The sequence below is a fragment of the Tribolium castaneum genome, chromosome 1, assembly GCF_031307605.1.
Source record: "Tribolium castaneum strain GA2 chromosome 1, icTriCast1.1, whole genome shotgun sequence".
In the NCBI taxonomy this organism is placed as follows: domain Eukaryota; kingdom Metazoa; phylum Arthropoda; class Insecta; order Coleoptera; family Tenebrionidae; genus Tribolium; species Tribolium castaneum.
Genome location: NC_087394.1, coordinates 414,497 through 428,840, shown reverse-complemented (window position 1 = coordinate 428,840; position 14,344 = coordinate 414,497). Strand labels below are relative to the sequence as shown.

The 14,344-nt window shown below is 28.8% G+C and overlaps 1 protein-coding gene across 2 annotated transcripts in view; it reads right to left on the bottom strand.

Moving 5' to 3' along the window:
• The window catches only part of LOC103314137 (uncharacterized protein), a 288,743-nt gene that overhangs the window by 18,351 nt on the left and 256,048 nt on the right, over window positions 1-14,344 (bottom strand). For both annotated transcript variants that reach the window (XM_064355937.1, XM_064355936.1), the window contains one exon: window positions 6,195-6,346. In XM_064355937.1, coding sequence (XP_064212007.1) covers window positions 6,195-6,346 — 152 coding nt within the window. The remainder of the gene's footprint in view (window positions 1-6,194; window positions 6,347-14,344) is intronic.

The following is a 14,344-nucleotide window of genomic DNA, read 5'->3' as shown; positions in this document are numbered from 1 at the left end:
AGTTGATTACAATATTTTCTCGTCGAAAAACCGAGGAAATTTGGTAATAATAAATTACTTGTAGGTTATTTAAAAAAGGGGCCGCCATGAGCCACGAAAATTTTACCTCAATTAAATTACGTATTATTATTAAATAAAAAAATCGTTTATTTCGACTAAGAATATCTTGGTTGTCTGAAACTAAACAAAAAACAATATCTATTTGGGGTGATTATAAAATTTTCCCGTCGAAAAACCGAGAAAATTCGCTAATAATAAATTACTTGTAGGTTATTTAAAAAAAAGGGCCGCCAGGAGCCACGAAAATTTTACCTCAATTAAATTACGTATTATTATTAAATAAAAAATTGTTTATTTCGACTGAGAATATCGTGGTTGAATGAAACGAAAAAAAAACAATAACTATTTGAGGCACTCACTTGCTACCGCTCGTTCGTGCTTTAAACAATGAGTTGATTGCAATATTTTCTCGTCGAAAAACCGAGGAAATTCGGTAATAATAAATTACTTGTAGGTTATTTAAAAAAGGGGGCCGCCAGGAGCCACAAAATTTTTACCTCAATTAAATTATTAAATGAAAAATCGTTATTTCTAGCAAGAAAATCACCGAAAAGGTGGGTGATTTATTGAGGTCATTGAGTGATTTATTTCCGAATGGGGTTATTCGTCTTTATCCATCAATTAAGGAGGTTTTAAATCCTCATTAGTGATGTGATTCCGAAATCGTACAATAAACAGATAAGAAGAGCTATTGTTGGAAAGTTTGCGAACTAGTTTGGACGAGTGCCAATGGAGTCTGAATGTGCGTTTCTTCACGTTATTACTCATCATTAATGCAATCATTAGGTGGAAAAGATTGAGGAGAGTGTTTTTAGCGGATTCATAAATAGCTAATTTTAGACGGTGGAACGTCAAACGAATCTTAGTTGTTTTTACGCACAAATATTTGGTATTTTAAGTAAAAAGTTTTTTCTGGGAATTTTTGGGAATATTTGGAATTCTAGAAACGTTTTAGAATTCAATAAATAATAATACATTAAAATCCATATATGGAAGAACAGAATTATGAAAAAAAAAGTAGTCTAAATAAAAAGTGAAAATTAGTTAAAGAATTTTGTAATTATCTTCAAAAAGTTATAAATGAGCTCTTACGAACACAAATAAATGAATATTTAAATAAGAAATTTTAGAAACTCGAATTTGGTTAGAAATTGTATTACAATTTAAAACATTGTTTTATATGTTTCTAAAATCTTAGAAATTTAAAGTTACATTTTTTGGAAACCTCTTAGATTAAAAAAAATATAGTTATTTCTAGAAATTTAGAAATATCGTTAGTAGGTAATTTAAAGTTCTAATAATATGAATCTTAAATTTTAGAACAAATGTAGAAAAACAGACACCTAGTCAGACCAAGAAATATAGGTTTCTGAATTTTAGAATTCACTAACGAAAGTTTTTTATATTAGAAATGTGGTATTTAAAAATGTAGTAAAAAAATTTTGGAAGTAGAACTTAGTTAGAATTTTATAATCTGTAAGTATTTCAATCTTAAAAAAGTTATAAATGTGTATTTAAGAAACACAAACTTATAATTTGTTTTTTGGAGAAGTGAAAAAGTCTTTGAATTCACTTTTTTAAATACCAAAAATTTTAGAAACTTGAGACCATATCTTACTTTTTTTAACTCTATTTAATTATAATTGTTAAATGATTAAAAATAAACGAACTTGGTTAGGAATTATATCACGATTTAAACCAATGCTCCTAAAAACTTAGAAATTTAAACTTAAATTTCTTAGATAACTTAATGATTCCATAAAAATGATAAGTGAAAATTCTCGTAATCTCTGGCTTTCCAAAAAAAATTTGTAAAATTATAATTCTATCCAAGTATCGAAACAATAGAAGGTTATGTAAAGATCTAATAATTTAAATCTTAAATTAAAATATAGATTTCTGAATTTTAGAATGTACAAATATAAAAGCATTTTTTTTGAAAATTAAGAATAATTCATGTAGAATAGTGGAAAAGTGGTGTTTAGAAAAATTAGTCGTATTGAAATTTTTAGAAGTAAAAATATAATTCAATTAGAATTTTGTAATTTGATGTTCTATCTTCAAAAAAGTCATAAATGAGTACTTTTGAAACTCAAACTTATAATCTGCTTCCTAGAAAAGTTTAACAAATCTTTGAATTAACTTTTTAAATACCAGAAATTTTAGAAACTTTGAACACGATCTTAGAATTCTATTAATAAATTAATTAAAAAAAAGTTGAATCATAAAAAAACTGACGAATTTGATTAGAAATTGCATAACAATTTTAACTAACTCACAGTTAGATCTCTTAGAAAATTCTACGATTTCATAAAAATGATTAGTGAAAATCCTATCAATTTCTAACTTTCCAAAATGGTTGCAAAATTGTAATTCTAAAAGTCTAGAAATATCGATGAAACGATAGCAGGTTATTTAAAGTTCTAATAATTCTAATCTTAAATCCAATGTGATAGATGTTCCTAAAGTTTTACAAATTGAAAGTTAGATTTCTTAGAAAGCTCTACAGTTTCATAAAATGATTAATAAAAACTGTAGTAATTTCTGACTTTCTAAAATAGTCGAAACATTATGATTCTAAAAATCTAGAAATATAGATGAAACTACAGTAGGTTACCTAAAGTTCTAATGATTTAGACCTTAAATTTCTGAACATGGAAGTAAAAAAAATCATACTCACACTGATTATTAGAATTCACAAATGAAAGCTTTTTTTTAGAAATTGGAATCTAAGAATAAGTTAATAGAATTTTGGAAAAATAATATGCTCTCAGAAAAGTTAAAAAAAAATTTTAGAAACTTAAGACACGATCTTAGAACTTAGAATTCTATTAAAGACAACTGATTAAAAATGTTAAACAATAAAAAATGTTAATTTTTTTTAGAAAAATTATTAGTGAAAATTCTAGTAATTTCTTACTTTCCGAAAAAGTTTTAAACTTATGATTCTAAAAATTTAGAGACATCGATAAGTTCTAATTAAGTTCTAATAAGTCTTAGAACTTGGAAGTAGAAAAATAGGTACTTGGACCAATTATAGAATTCATAAATGAAAGCTTTTTTAAATCGGAATAAAAAAATAAGTGAATATATGAAAGGTGGAATGTTATGAAAGGAGTGTAATTCTCTCAATTACACCGTTGATAAAGCCGTGTCCATTTCCTTTGTGTTCATTAGATTTTTTTTATTAATAGTTTTAATTACGGTGGTCCCAATGCGAAAATATTTCAGTGCGCGATGTTTGCGACAGAGTAGAGCCGTTCACATTTGTCACTCTTAATGTAGCTTGATGTTCTGGCGTACAATGCAATTATAAAAGCCCGTCTGTGCATTGTAGGGCCGCCCATCCGCTTATGACGTCACATTAAGGCCCCATTTTAAATATTAATGCAATTGAGATTAATATAGAGTGCTTATTACGGCTCTGCTCTCTAGCTCCTCATCCAACAGAAAAATACGCAGACACACAAGACAAATATTGAAGATTACTGCATTACGGTGTCGTTATTTATTCATTAAGGACGTCGTCCACTGAGATTATGCCAGATTTGCAACGTTTGTGGAGCGCTTTTACTGACAAAGGACCGCATTAATATCAAGTCATAAAAAATTATTTAAAGCACGAACGAATGGAGCGAATGAGTGTCTCTAACAAATTCTAGTGGTCAAGTCTTTGAAACTTTTATTGCCTTTTCTAATGTTTTTACTAGCCCTCGAGTTGTTAAAAGTATTATAAAAGTCAATAAGTTCGATTTTTAATATTTTCCAATTTTTCGGGTACCCGGAACCGTTATTAAGCAATAACTCCGGAACTATTAGAGATAACCCTATGAAGTATATCATCGTTGGAAAGTTTTTTTAATTATCTATCTTTTTCAAAAAAGATTATTGTTCTACGATTAATAATTTTCGAGAAAATTTTAAAAAAGTTGGTCAAATTTTAAAAAATTTATAATTAAGAAACTATTGGGAGTTTGGCAATTTTCTCGACGCCAGTGGATTCCCCGGATCATTTTGCATGGGAGAGGATAAAAAAAGTTCCACTGTTTTGAATAGTTTTGACAAAATTGGGAAAATAAAAAAATAGAAAAATCTATTAACACCTAAAGTTTTACACAAAAAAAAATCATCACTCAAAAACGAAAAGTCGTAGAGTAAAACGGTTTGTTCCAGTGAAGTCAGCGGCTCATTTTTTGTATTGTGCCAACTTTTTACGAGATTGAAATTTTTGATTTTTTTTGCTAAAATTTCCTAAGTAATAACTTACCTTCAAAAAGGTGAAAAAATTATTTTTTTTTAAAACTCGTTCTATCGTAGGTTTTTGGACTTGTATATACCCTTACATTCCTCTACAGTTGTTAAAAGTCAAAAAAAGTTCATATGTTCGAATTTTTGATGTTTGATTTTTTCAATTTTTGTCCCGAATTTTGTCGATTTCTGGTACCCGGATCATTTATCAAGCAATAACTCCGGAACTATTAGAGATAACCCTATGATGTGTACTATCTTTGGAAAGCTCTTTTAATGATCTATCATTTGCAAAAAAGATTATTGTTGTCCGACTTATAGTTTTCGAGAAAATGCAAATAAAAGCAAAAATTAGATCATATACGCAAAAAATCATAACTAAAAAACTATTGGGAATTTGGCAATTTTCTTGATGCCAATCGATTCCCCGGATCATTTTGCATAGGTATGAATCAAAATACTTCCACTTTTTAGAATAGTTTAGCCGTAAATGAGAAAATAAAAAAAATTAAAAAAAAGTTAACACCCCCCCGTTAGAATTCGGTCAATTTTTAAAGTGTTTCAAAATCAAATAAAACCGATTCTATCTTATAGATTTTGATGTGCTCTTTCCGATGGAAAAAACGTTTTTTCCTAGCTCTATTAGTTTGGCCGTAATCGGCGTTTGAAAATTGAAAAATTTTTTGCGAAATATCGCTTTGAGTCCTATGCCATTTTGTAGAGTTTTTTATTCCGGTTGTCCTCCATTTTTCCGTTTCTCGACAACTCTAATAGTTTCGCCGTAATTAGCGACTGAAAATTGAAAAAAAGTGAAAATGGAAACTTTTTTTGCGTTTTTCTCGGAAACTGTAAGACTTAGAGCAACGAACAAAAAACCATCTGATAGCGCTTAAGCTTCTCTATTTTTTCGATTAAACCCGGAGCCGCTCCGGGCAACGGTTCCGGCTACAGAGGCGATCAAAATTTTTCCCTAAAAAAATCATAAAAAAAAAACTAAAAGTCGTAGAGCACTGCGGTTTGTTCCATTGAATTCAGCGGCTCAATTTACATATTATTTCAATTTTTCAAAAAAATAAAAAATTTAAAATTTTTTTTCCTAAATTTTGCGTAGCTATTTATGGTGAACAGTTTTATTCAACAAAAAAATTCATAACTCGAAAACTAAAAGTCGTAGGGCAATGCGGTTTGTTCCATTGAGTTCAGCGGCTCATTTTCTGTATTATACCAACTTTTTACGAGATTTAAAATTTTCAATTTTTTTGCTAAAATTTCCTGAGTAATACCTTCAAAGAGGTGAAAAAAAAAATTTTTTTTTAAACTCACTCCAGTAAATTTTTATGGACTTCTACATGTCTTAACAACCCACAAAAGTTGTTTTTAGTCCACAAAAAGTCCATATGTTCGATTTTTTGATGTTTGATTTTTCAATTTTCGTCGCAGTTTTTGGCGATTTTGGGTACCCGGAACATTTCTCGAGCAATAGCTCCGGAACTATCAGAGATAACCCCATGAAGTGTACTATCGTTGGAAAGCTCTTTAAATTATCTATCTTTTTCAAAAAAAATATTGTTGTCCGACGTATAGTTTTCGAGAAAATGCAAATAAAAACAAAAATTAGATCATATGCTCAAAAATTCATAACTAAAAAACTATTGGGAATTTGGCAATTTTCTTGATGCCAATCGATTCCCCGGATCATTTTACATTAGATATTATCAAAATAGTTCCACTTTTTTTCATATTTTTGCCGCAATTGAAAAAATAAACAAATTGAAAAATTTGGGCGCCAGGAGCCACCATAATTGAACCTTCAGTAGGAACAAAATTTTCAAATTATTAATACATACAACTCGGAGTAAAACTAATGATAAATTGTTTGTACTTACTGTAGACTTTGAGTTGATCGAGTGGCGGAACGGTCGTCGTTTTCTGCGATTGATTGTTCTTGCCATTTCTTGCAGTTGTCATTAACCTTTGCCTTTTTATCGGCGGAACCAATCGCGAAGGGCCCACAGGAAATGACGTTGAAGCGTAGTAACTGTAAAGAATAAATGAGGATAAATGAGTGAGAGGAAGTGTACAAAAAAAAAAGACTGGAATTTATTTCGTCCGATGAAATATGAAACGTTCGAGAGATGCGGAAAAATGTTATTTATTGTGTCGCAACGTTTAATCAAATTTTAATGAAAAATATGGACGAGTGTTTAGTAAAATTCGCAGAAAAGCGAGCAACACTTATTTTCACATAATAATAATAGTAATAATAATTTCAAACATTTATTTTTCTATTCTCATATATTTAAATTAGCATTCATTATGGACAAGTATAATATGACCAATCAAAATGATTGACAATAGTCTGGCAAACAGAGCAAATATTTTGATATTTGAAATCATAAAATTTCGATTAACTTATATAATTAATTTTAATTATATTAAAAAGTAGAAGAATTTTAAAAATATTTGCATATGTACAGGGTGCGGCACTTTGTATGTCCCAACAGGGGATCTCCGAAACTAAGAGGTTTAGAGAAAAACGAGTGACACATTCTCGGGTCCGTTTTTTGAGAGAATAATTTTGGTCAAAACCGCATCTCGTTATCGTCTTTTGTTTTCGACTTATAAACAAAAGTTGACATTTTAGTGAAATATTAAAAAATTCATATCTTCCTTATTATAAAAGATATACATTTGAAACAAAGACACTATAAGGCACTTTTTTACAGAGAATTTAGTAATGTTACCAGCAATTTTTTTTAATTGTTTGTTTAGCTGTAATAACATAAAGTTGTATTTTTTTAAATGAGAATCATAGTTGGCTATGACATTTTCGAAAAGCTTATTTTTACTGAACTCAAAACACTATAAATATAGTTTGATGTTTTTATATATTTTTGATAAAAAATATATTTAAAATATTTGAAAATAGTTGGCCATGGAAAAATTATTTCACGTAAAAAGTGTGAATAATCTAGAAATTTTGTGAACGGTTATTAAAGTAAAAATTGTGAAATTATAAAAATAAACTATGTTAAAGTTCTTTTCTTTTAAACAAATATAAAAGCTTCGCAGATTTTAATTACATAAAAAATGTGCAGAAAATTGAAAACGATGTGTCACTACCATATAACTTGATTTTGGTGTTTGGATTGACATTTTTTGTAAAATAAAATTTTATTGATACGCAATCATACAATTAATAAGATATTTCTTCTTCTGACAATTCATGTTTAAAATTGGAAAATAGAATGGCAAAGTGAGCTTGCCATTTTAAATATAAAAACAAATAATTGTTATTAATTGCAAAAATTTGATCTAATAAAAATATATTATCCTGTTTTTGAATTTATTAGGGTTTAAAAAATAATTAAATTATAAATACTTGTTGGGTAATACAATTTTCATAGTTTTAATTAAAAATCCAAAATTTTTTCATGGCCTACTATAAAGAAAAATCGAAATGTTTCTTTTTTTTTAAATATTTAAAATTAATGTATTACACAAACAGACATATCAAATCAGAAAAAAATAAGCTTTCCGAAAATGTCATAGCCAACTATGATTCCTATTTAGAAAAATACTACTTATGTTATTACAGTTAAACGAATGGTTGAAAAAAAATCGCTGATAACATTATTAGATTCTCTGAAAAAAAGTGCCTGTATAATGTCTGTTTTAAATGTGTATCTTTTATATTAAACTAGATATGAATTTTTGAAGTTTGTTTATAAGTCGAAAACAAAAGACGATAGCGAGATACGGTTTTGGCCAAAATTATTTTCTCAAAAAACGGACCCGAGAATGTGTCAATCGTTTTTCTCTAAGCCTCCTAGTTTAGAAGATCCCGTATTTGGACATGCAAAATACAGCACCCTGTACATAAAGAAAAACGTTAATTATTTAATAGCAGACGCTGAATTTAGTCTTTTTGATTTTAGCAAAAGAAACTTTAAACATACTAATCCTGTATAACGCATTCGTTTTAGAAGCTAATTCAATAAATTTTCTCCTAAAACATTCACACTTTTTTTTATTTACCAGAAAGATAAGGAAAAGAACTAAAGGAAACCGTAAGAAAAGTGTTATATAAAAAAATAAAGTTTTTTTTATATATAAATTGCATTTGTAGGTACAATCACCATCAAAAAGAATGACACCCCTAAAACCGTTTGGTATGGGTGTCATTATTTTTTATCGTGACTGTACTCTAAACTGTATACATATTTAGAAACTCGTCTCAGGCTCTATTTCTTCTACTTTAACAAAATATTTGTAATAATTTAAAATTTTAATTGTAATTGTAAAATTAAAATGTATATGTGATTTAAATTCAATCTAATTTTTAAGTTTCATGAACTGTATTGTAAAAAAACTAAAAGATTAAAAAAACAGCAGTCTCAAGTGTTTAAATTAGTTTAGTGTGTACAATACACTAAAATGAGCAACGGTCCGCTAAAGCAAACAATGTAGTAAACAATCAGTCGTCCCTTTTGGCTGTTTTTTCGTCTATTATCCCACTTTGTTTGCCGTAATACAGCACAGCGCTCGAATTGTGCGCTTTCTGCTCAAAATTCTTCGAAGTGGTTCCATCCATGTTAATAATAATTACGCTTGTGAATCTCTTGGTAGCATCCAGTGGTGAAAAGGTTGCGGTCGCATTTCTGCTTTTGTGTAAGCTCTGGAAAAGCTCGCTAAAGCGCGTCGTTCTCATTCTCTCTTCAACTTTTCATTTAAACTACGTATAAGTAAATAAAAAGAGTTTTGCCTTTCGTTGAACTTGAAGCATTCACATTTTTACATCATTCACATCTGATTTCGCTGTATTCATTTTGCAAATGTGGCCAAGAATGGCGCTTTTCTAATTGTTGAAAAGAAAGATCGGTGTCAGCATCCAGTTTGTATTGTTGGTGGCAACTGGTGTTGACACGATGATAAAACTACCGTGGAAGATTTGTGCTACGTCATTAATGGTTGGGTCCAGATAAACGACGTGTCCGTTAACCCAAACGGGGATCGATTTCGGATTTGTATTGCGTTAAAACGCGAAAAATCGACGCTATTAGCCAGAAATGAATGCATGCTACTGATAAAATTCAACTTAGGCGAGTGGAAAAGCCACACTATTTATTTTTTTTAAATTTGTTTCCAAACTGAAACAAACGGAAAAATATTAGACTAGGCGAAAGTTGTTTCATGAAGTTTTACCCAAAGTTAGTGTAGTGTTTGTAAATTTTGTAAAAAGTTGTGTATTTATTCATTTTATTAAATAAGTAATAGAGAGAAACTAAGGGTTTGTTTTTTTTCTGTATTTCCTCTTCTCTTTACGTTCTCTTCTTATTTATTTTACTTTCTATAGTCTAGATACAGAGGAATAAAAAAAAGAAGGGGAAATAGAAATGAAGGAACAGCAAACTGGAAAAGAGAAACAATTAGATAAAATATTGTAAAAAAATATATAATGGAGAATAAAAAGACAGAATTAAGAAGAAAAAACAAAACAATATAAAAAGTGGCACGAAAAGTAAGAACAGGGGAAGATAAAAATGAAACACATAAAGAGCACACAAAAATGCCTAGAAAAGATTAGAAAGCTTGGAATAGAGATAGAATAATAGAAAAAAGAACAACCAAAAGAAAGAGGATGTTATAGACAGCAAAGTGGTATATAGGATAAAAAAATAGAATAGAAAACACCAAGAGCTAAGAATGTGGAACAGAGAGAAAAACAAAGAATAAAGTAAATAGAACAGAAAAAAATGAATTGAGAATTGAGAAAAGCAAGAATATAAAATAAAAATCTAGAAAGAACAGAAAAAATTAGTAAACAGTAGAAAAAATAAAATAGAGAATAAACATAAGAAAAAGGATAACATAGACAATAGAGGGATGAGATATGAGCAAAGTTTCACAAAAAATTTTGTAATTTTTCTTAAAAACGAAACAACAAATTACAAAAAATTCTAATTTTTCCAAAATAAAGTTATTTCTTAAAAAAAATGTTATGTTAAATTATTTCTCACATTTGTTTTTACCCAAAGAAAACGCAGTTTAAAGAATGATCTTCAAGCCAGTGTATGTTTGTAGGGAAGACCAAAATCTTTTCAAAAATTTTTTTTTGATCGGACAATTAAAGCAATTATCTACAATGCTTGGAATTGGCCAATTTTGAGACTGCCTGTATATTAAAGAACAAAAACAAAAGAAAGAACAAAGTGCAGGCTAGTAAATTAGGACAACGAAAAAAAAAATATTAAAGAGAACAGCAAACAGAACACAAAATAAAAATCAAAAATTATAGTTAGAGACCTTTGAAGAACAGGGAATTAAAACTGATGATAATGGATGGAGGATAAGGAACAAAAGTAATGTTGCGAGAGTAAAATAAAAAAAATATAGAATAAAGGAAAAACATCAAAGAAAAGAAAGATAGAACAGAGTGCAAAAAGAATACGTAACAAAAATACCTAAAAAATACAGAATTGATTTCACAGAAGAAAAAACGATACGAGTGAACTGAGAATAGACTACAGAATAAGTAATATAAGAAAAAACTAAGAACAGAAAAGAGTAAAAAAATTGTAGAAGAAAACAAAAATATAAAGAAAATAAAGTTAGAGGTAAAAAACAGATGAGCAAAAGATTAATAAATAGAAACTAAAAAAAGAAAGATACTTTTTTATCTCAGTCACAGGACTACATTGAAAAAGAGAAGAAGGAGATAAAAAAAAACAAAAACAAAAATACGAGTAAATAATCTTGGTTTTGTTTTTTTCGATTTTTTTTCTTCTTTTTCCTTCGCTTTATCTTTCTTCCTCTTTTGTCCGTTTGTCAATTTTGACAGATCCTTTTTTTCCTTTTCAATTACTTTTCTTCAATTTTAGATACTTTTTGGTTTTTTAAATAATGATTTGAAAAATGCAGAATCGAGTTCATAGAAAAACAAACGACACCAGCGAATTGAGAACAGACTGCAGAATAAAATATGTAAAAAAAATTAAGAACAGAAAAGAGAAAAAAAAATGTAGGAGAAAATACAAATATAAAGAAGATAAAGTTAGAGATAAAAAAGGGATGAGTAAAAGATTAACAAATAGAAACTAAAAAAAGGAAGACATTTATTTATCTCATCAGTAACAGCACTATATTGAAAGAGAGAAGAGTGAAATAAAAGAAGAAAAATCAAAAACAGAAATACGAGTGAATAAATATTCTTGGTCTTGCTTCTTTTATATTCTCGATTTTTTCTTTCATTTTCTCTTTGTCTATCTCTTTTGTCCGTTTGTCGATTTTGACAGTTTCTTTCTTTTGTTTTTTCAATTATTTTTCATCAATTTTAGATACTTTTTGGGCTTCTAATTAATAATTTGTAAAGTACTAATATTTTTTCACATATTTTGATTGCAAGTGTTTGTTTATAATTCAGTTTTGAATAGAAAAATAGGAAAAATAAAGAAAGAACAAAGAAGTATTACTTAACCTCTTTTGCCTTACTTAGAGTTTGTCTTGGTTTTTTTTATCTTATTTTCTTTTATCAATCCTTTTTTATCTTTCATTTTTTTGTCTTTTGTCTGATTTATATCTTTTCTTTTTTACTCCCAACTTTCTTAATGATATTAGTCTTCTTTATTAATTATTTTTTTTTTGTTTTTCTCATCGCTTATGGGTTCATTTCATGTTTTTTCATCTTGTATTTTTTTATTTATATTGTAGTAACAGTCTTGTTTCTTTTATATCCTCGATTTATTCTTTCTTTTTCTCTTTACCTTTCTATCTCTTTTGTCCGTTTATCGATTTTGACAGTTCCTTTCTTTGTTTTTCCAATTATTTCTCATCAATTTTAGATAACAAGTGTTCAGTAATTGTTCTGGTCAGATCGCCTTCTAATTAATAATTTGAAAAGTGCTGACATTTTTTTACATAATTTAATTGCAAGTGTTTGTTTAATTCAGTTTTGAATAAAAAATAGACAAAATTAAGAAGTTTAGAGATTGTCTTGATTTTCTTTATCTTATACTTTTTTATTCTTTCCTTTTTTATTTTTAATTTTTTTGTCTTTTATCTGGTTTTTATTTTTTTTCTTCCACTTTTCACTTTTTCTTTTTTATTATTTATGTTTTCATGGCCTTTTTGTTCAGTTTTCTTGCGTTTTATTCTCTATTCTTTTTTAATTTTTACTTTTGTCTTCTCTTTAGGCTCATCACTTGTTGCTTCATTCATTATTTTTTCATTTCATATTTTTTTATTTATCCTCTAGTAACAGTCTCTAGTTATGTTGATTTTTCTGTTTTTATATCTTATATTTTTAGAGAACAGAGAATAACAAAATGTAGGGGAAAAGAAATAACAAAAAAAAAATGAAAAAAAAATCAACGAAAGAGAAAAATGTTATTACAAATTCTCAACTCTGTTAATTGTTCTCTTCGTTCTTTTTTATTCTCACACGTGTTATTTTTCATAGAGTTTGGCTTTGACGGAAGCACGATTCCACCTTAGCATTTGAATATTAATTACGAAAATGCCATTTGCAAAACGTTTAAAATATTGGCTAGTGGCATTTCCATAATTAACATTCGAATCTCAAGTTCCAACCCGACTTTGTGTAATAATCCTCCTCTGATTGCATCTCTAGATTCCGGCTTTTTCCGGTCTCTTAATCATCGTCTTAATTGTAATCTTCCAGGTGTACAAATAACGTAATTTCGCGGTCAATTTAAACCGCGTGTGCGTAATGTTGATTGTCTTGCATACGTCCGTGAAAAAAACATCTCCGGAACTAATTAAAAATTGAGTGGTTGTTTTCGGGCGCATCCAGGTGTGTTCTATTTCGAAACTGTTAAAGTTTAATGCGGCGTTTACCATATTCATCCTCGTCGAAAGTTGGAGGAGCGCTAGATCAATTTTCAATACAAATATTAAGGTCGTTTGCATAGCTTGAGCCGGGAAAAGAGCGAGCCAAAGTTGTTGAAAAGACAAACTGGGATTAGCAAAAACGCGAATATTTTCCTTGCTTATTGGCGTATTGGTTAATACCTCACTCGGCGAGTTTCCCTCGCAAAGATCCAGAGAAAACGATTTTCTCTCAAGCGAGAGGATTACAGTGAAATTGCTTGATGTGAAGTTTTGGAACTTAAATTACTTGTTCATCATATCGACACGTACTAAACTTACACTCTCCAGTCATGTAATGGCAATAAATAAGAAATTTCTATAGTTGTGAACAGACATTCACGGGCGATTTAAATACACGTTTAAACTTAGCAAATCTTTTTGTGTGTGACAATTTCCGCTCGTAGTTGAGGTTTTAGTGCATCACTACAAGACAACAACCGCACGATCCATTAAAAGCTGCAGCTGAAAACAGAACCACATCACCATTACACATCTTCCACACTATTACGCGCGAATAATTACCGACGTAATCGGCTAGATGCCGTAAAAGCGAAATCGACCACAAAAGAATTATCTCGGATTAGACATCCCTCAGGTGGTCTAGAGTGACAGGGATGTTTTGCATTGAAGAAGAACAAATTTACAGTTGTTATTATTATAAGTTATAGTGATTTCTTTGGTTTATTAACGGATTATACTGTTTTTTTTTGGCTAAAATTTTTGTTTTTATTTGCATTTTCTTGTTAAAAATTCGCTCTAGTAAAGTTTCATGTTCTTTTCTATGCCATTACAACCCTCTCGAGTTGTTAGAATAATAAAAAAAGTCAATAGGTTCGAGTTTTTAAAATTAGATTTTTCCAAATTTTTCCCGAAACTATTTGATATAATCTTTTGAAGTTGGAAAGCCCTTTTAATTACCTATCTTTTTCAAAAAAGATCATTTTTCTGCCATTAATAGGGTTTTCGAGATAATAAAAGGAAAAATTGGTAAAATAAAAAACATATAACTTAAAAACCTTTGGGAATTTGGCAATTTTTTCGACACCATAGGTCTGCATCAAAATAGTTTCACTTTTTTGTATAAGAAAATTAAAAAACTTGTGAACACTTAAATCAATTCAGAGTTAATATTTTTCTAACTACCGAT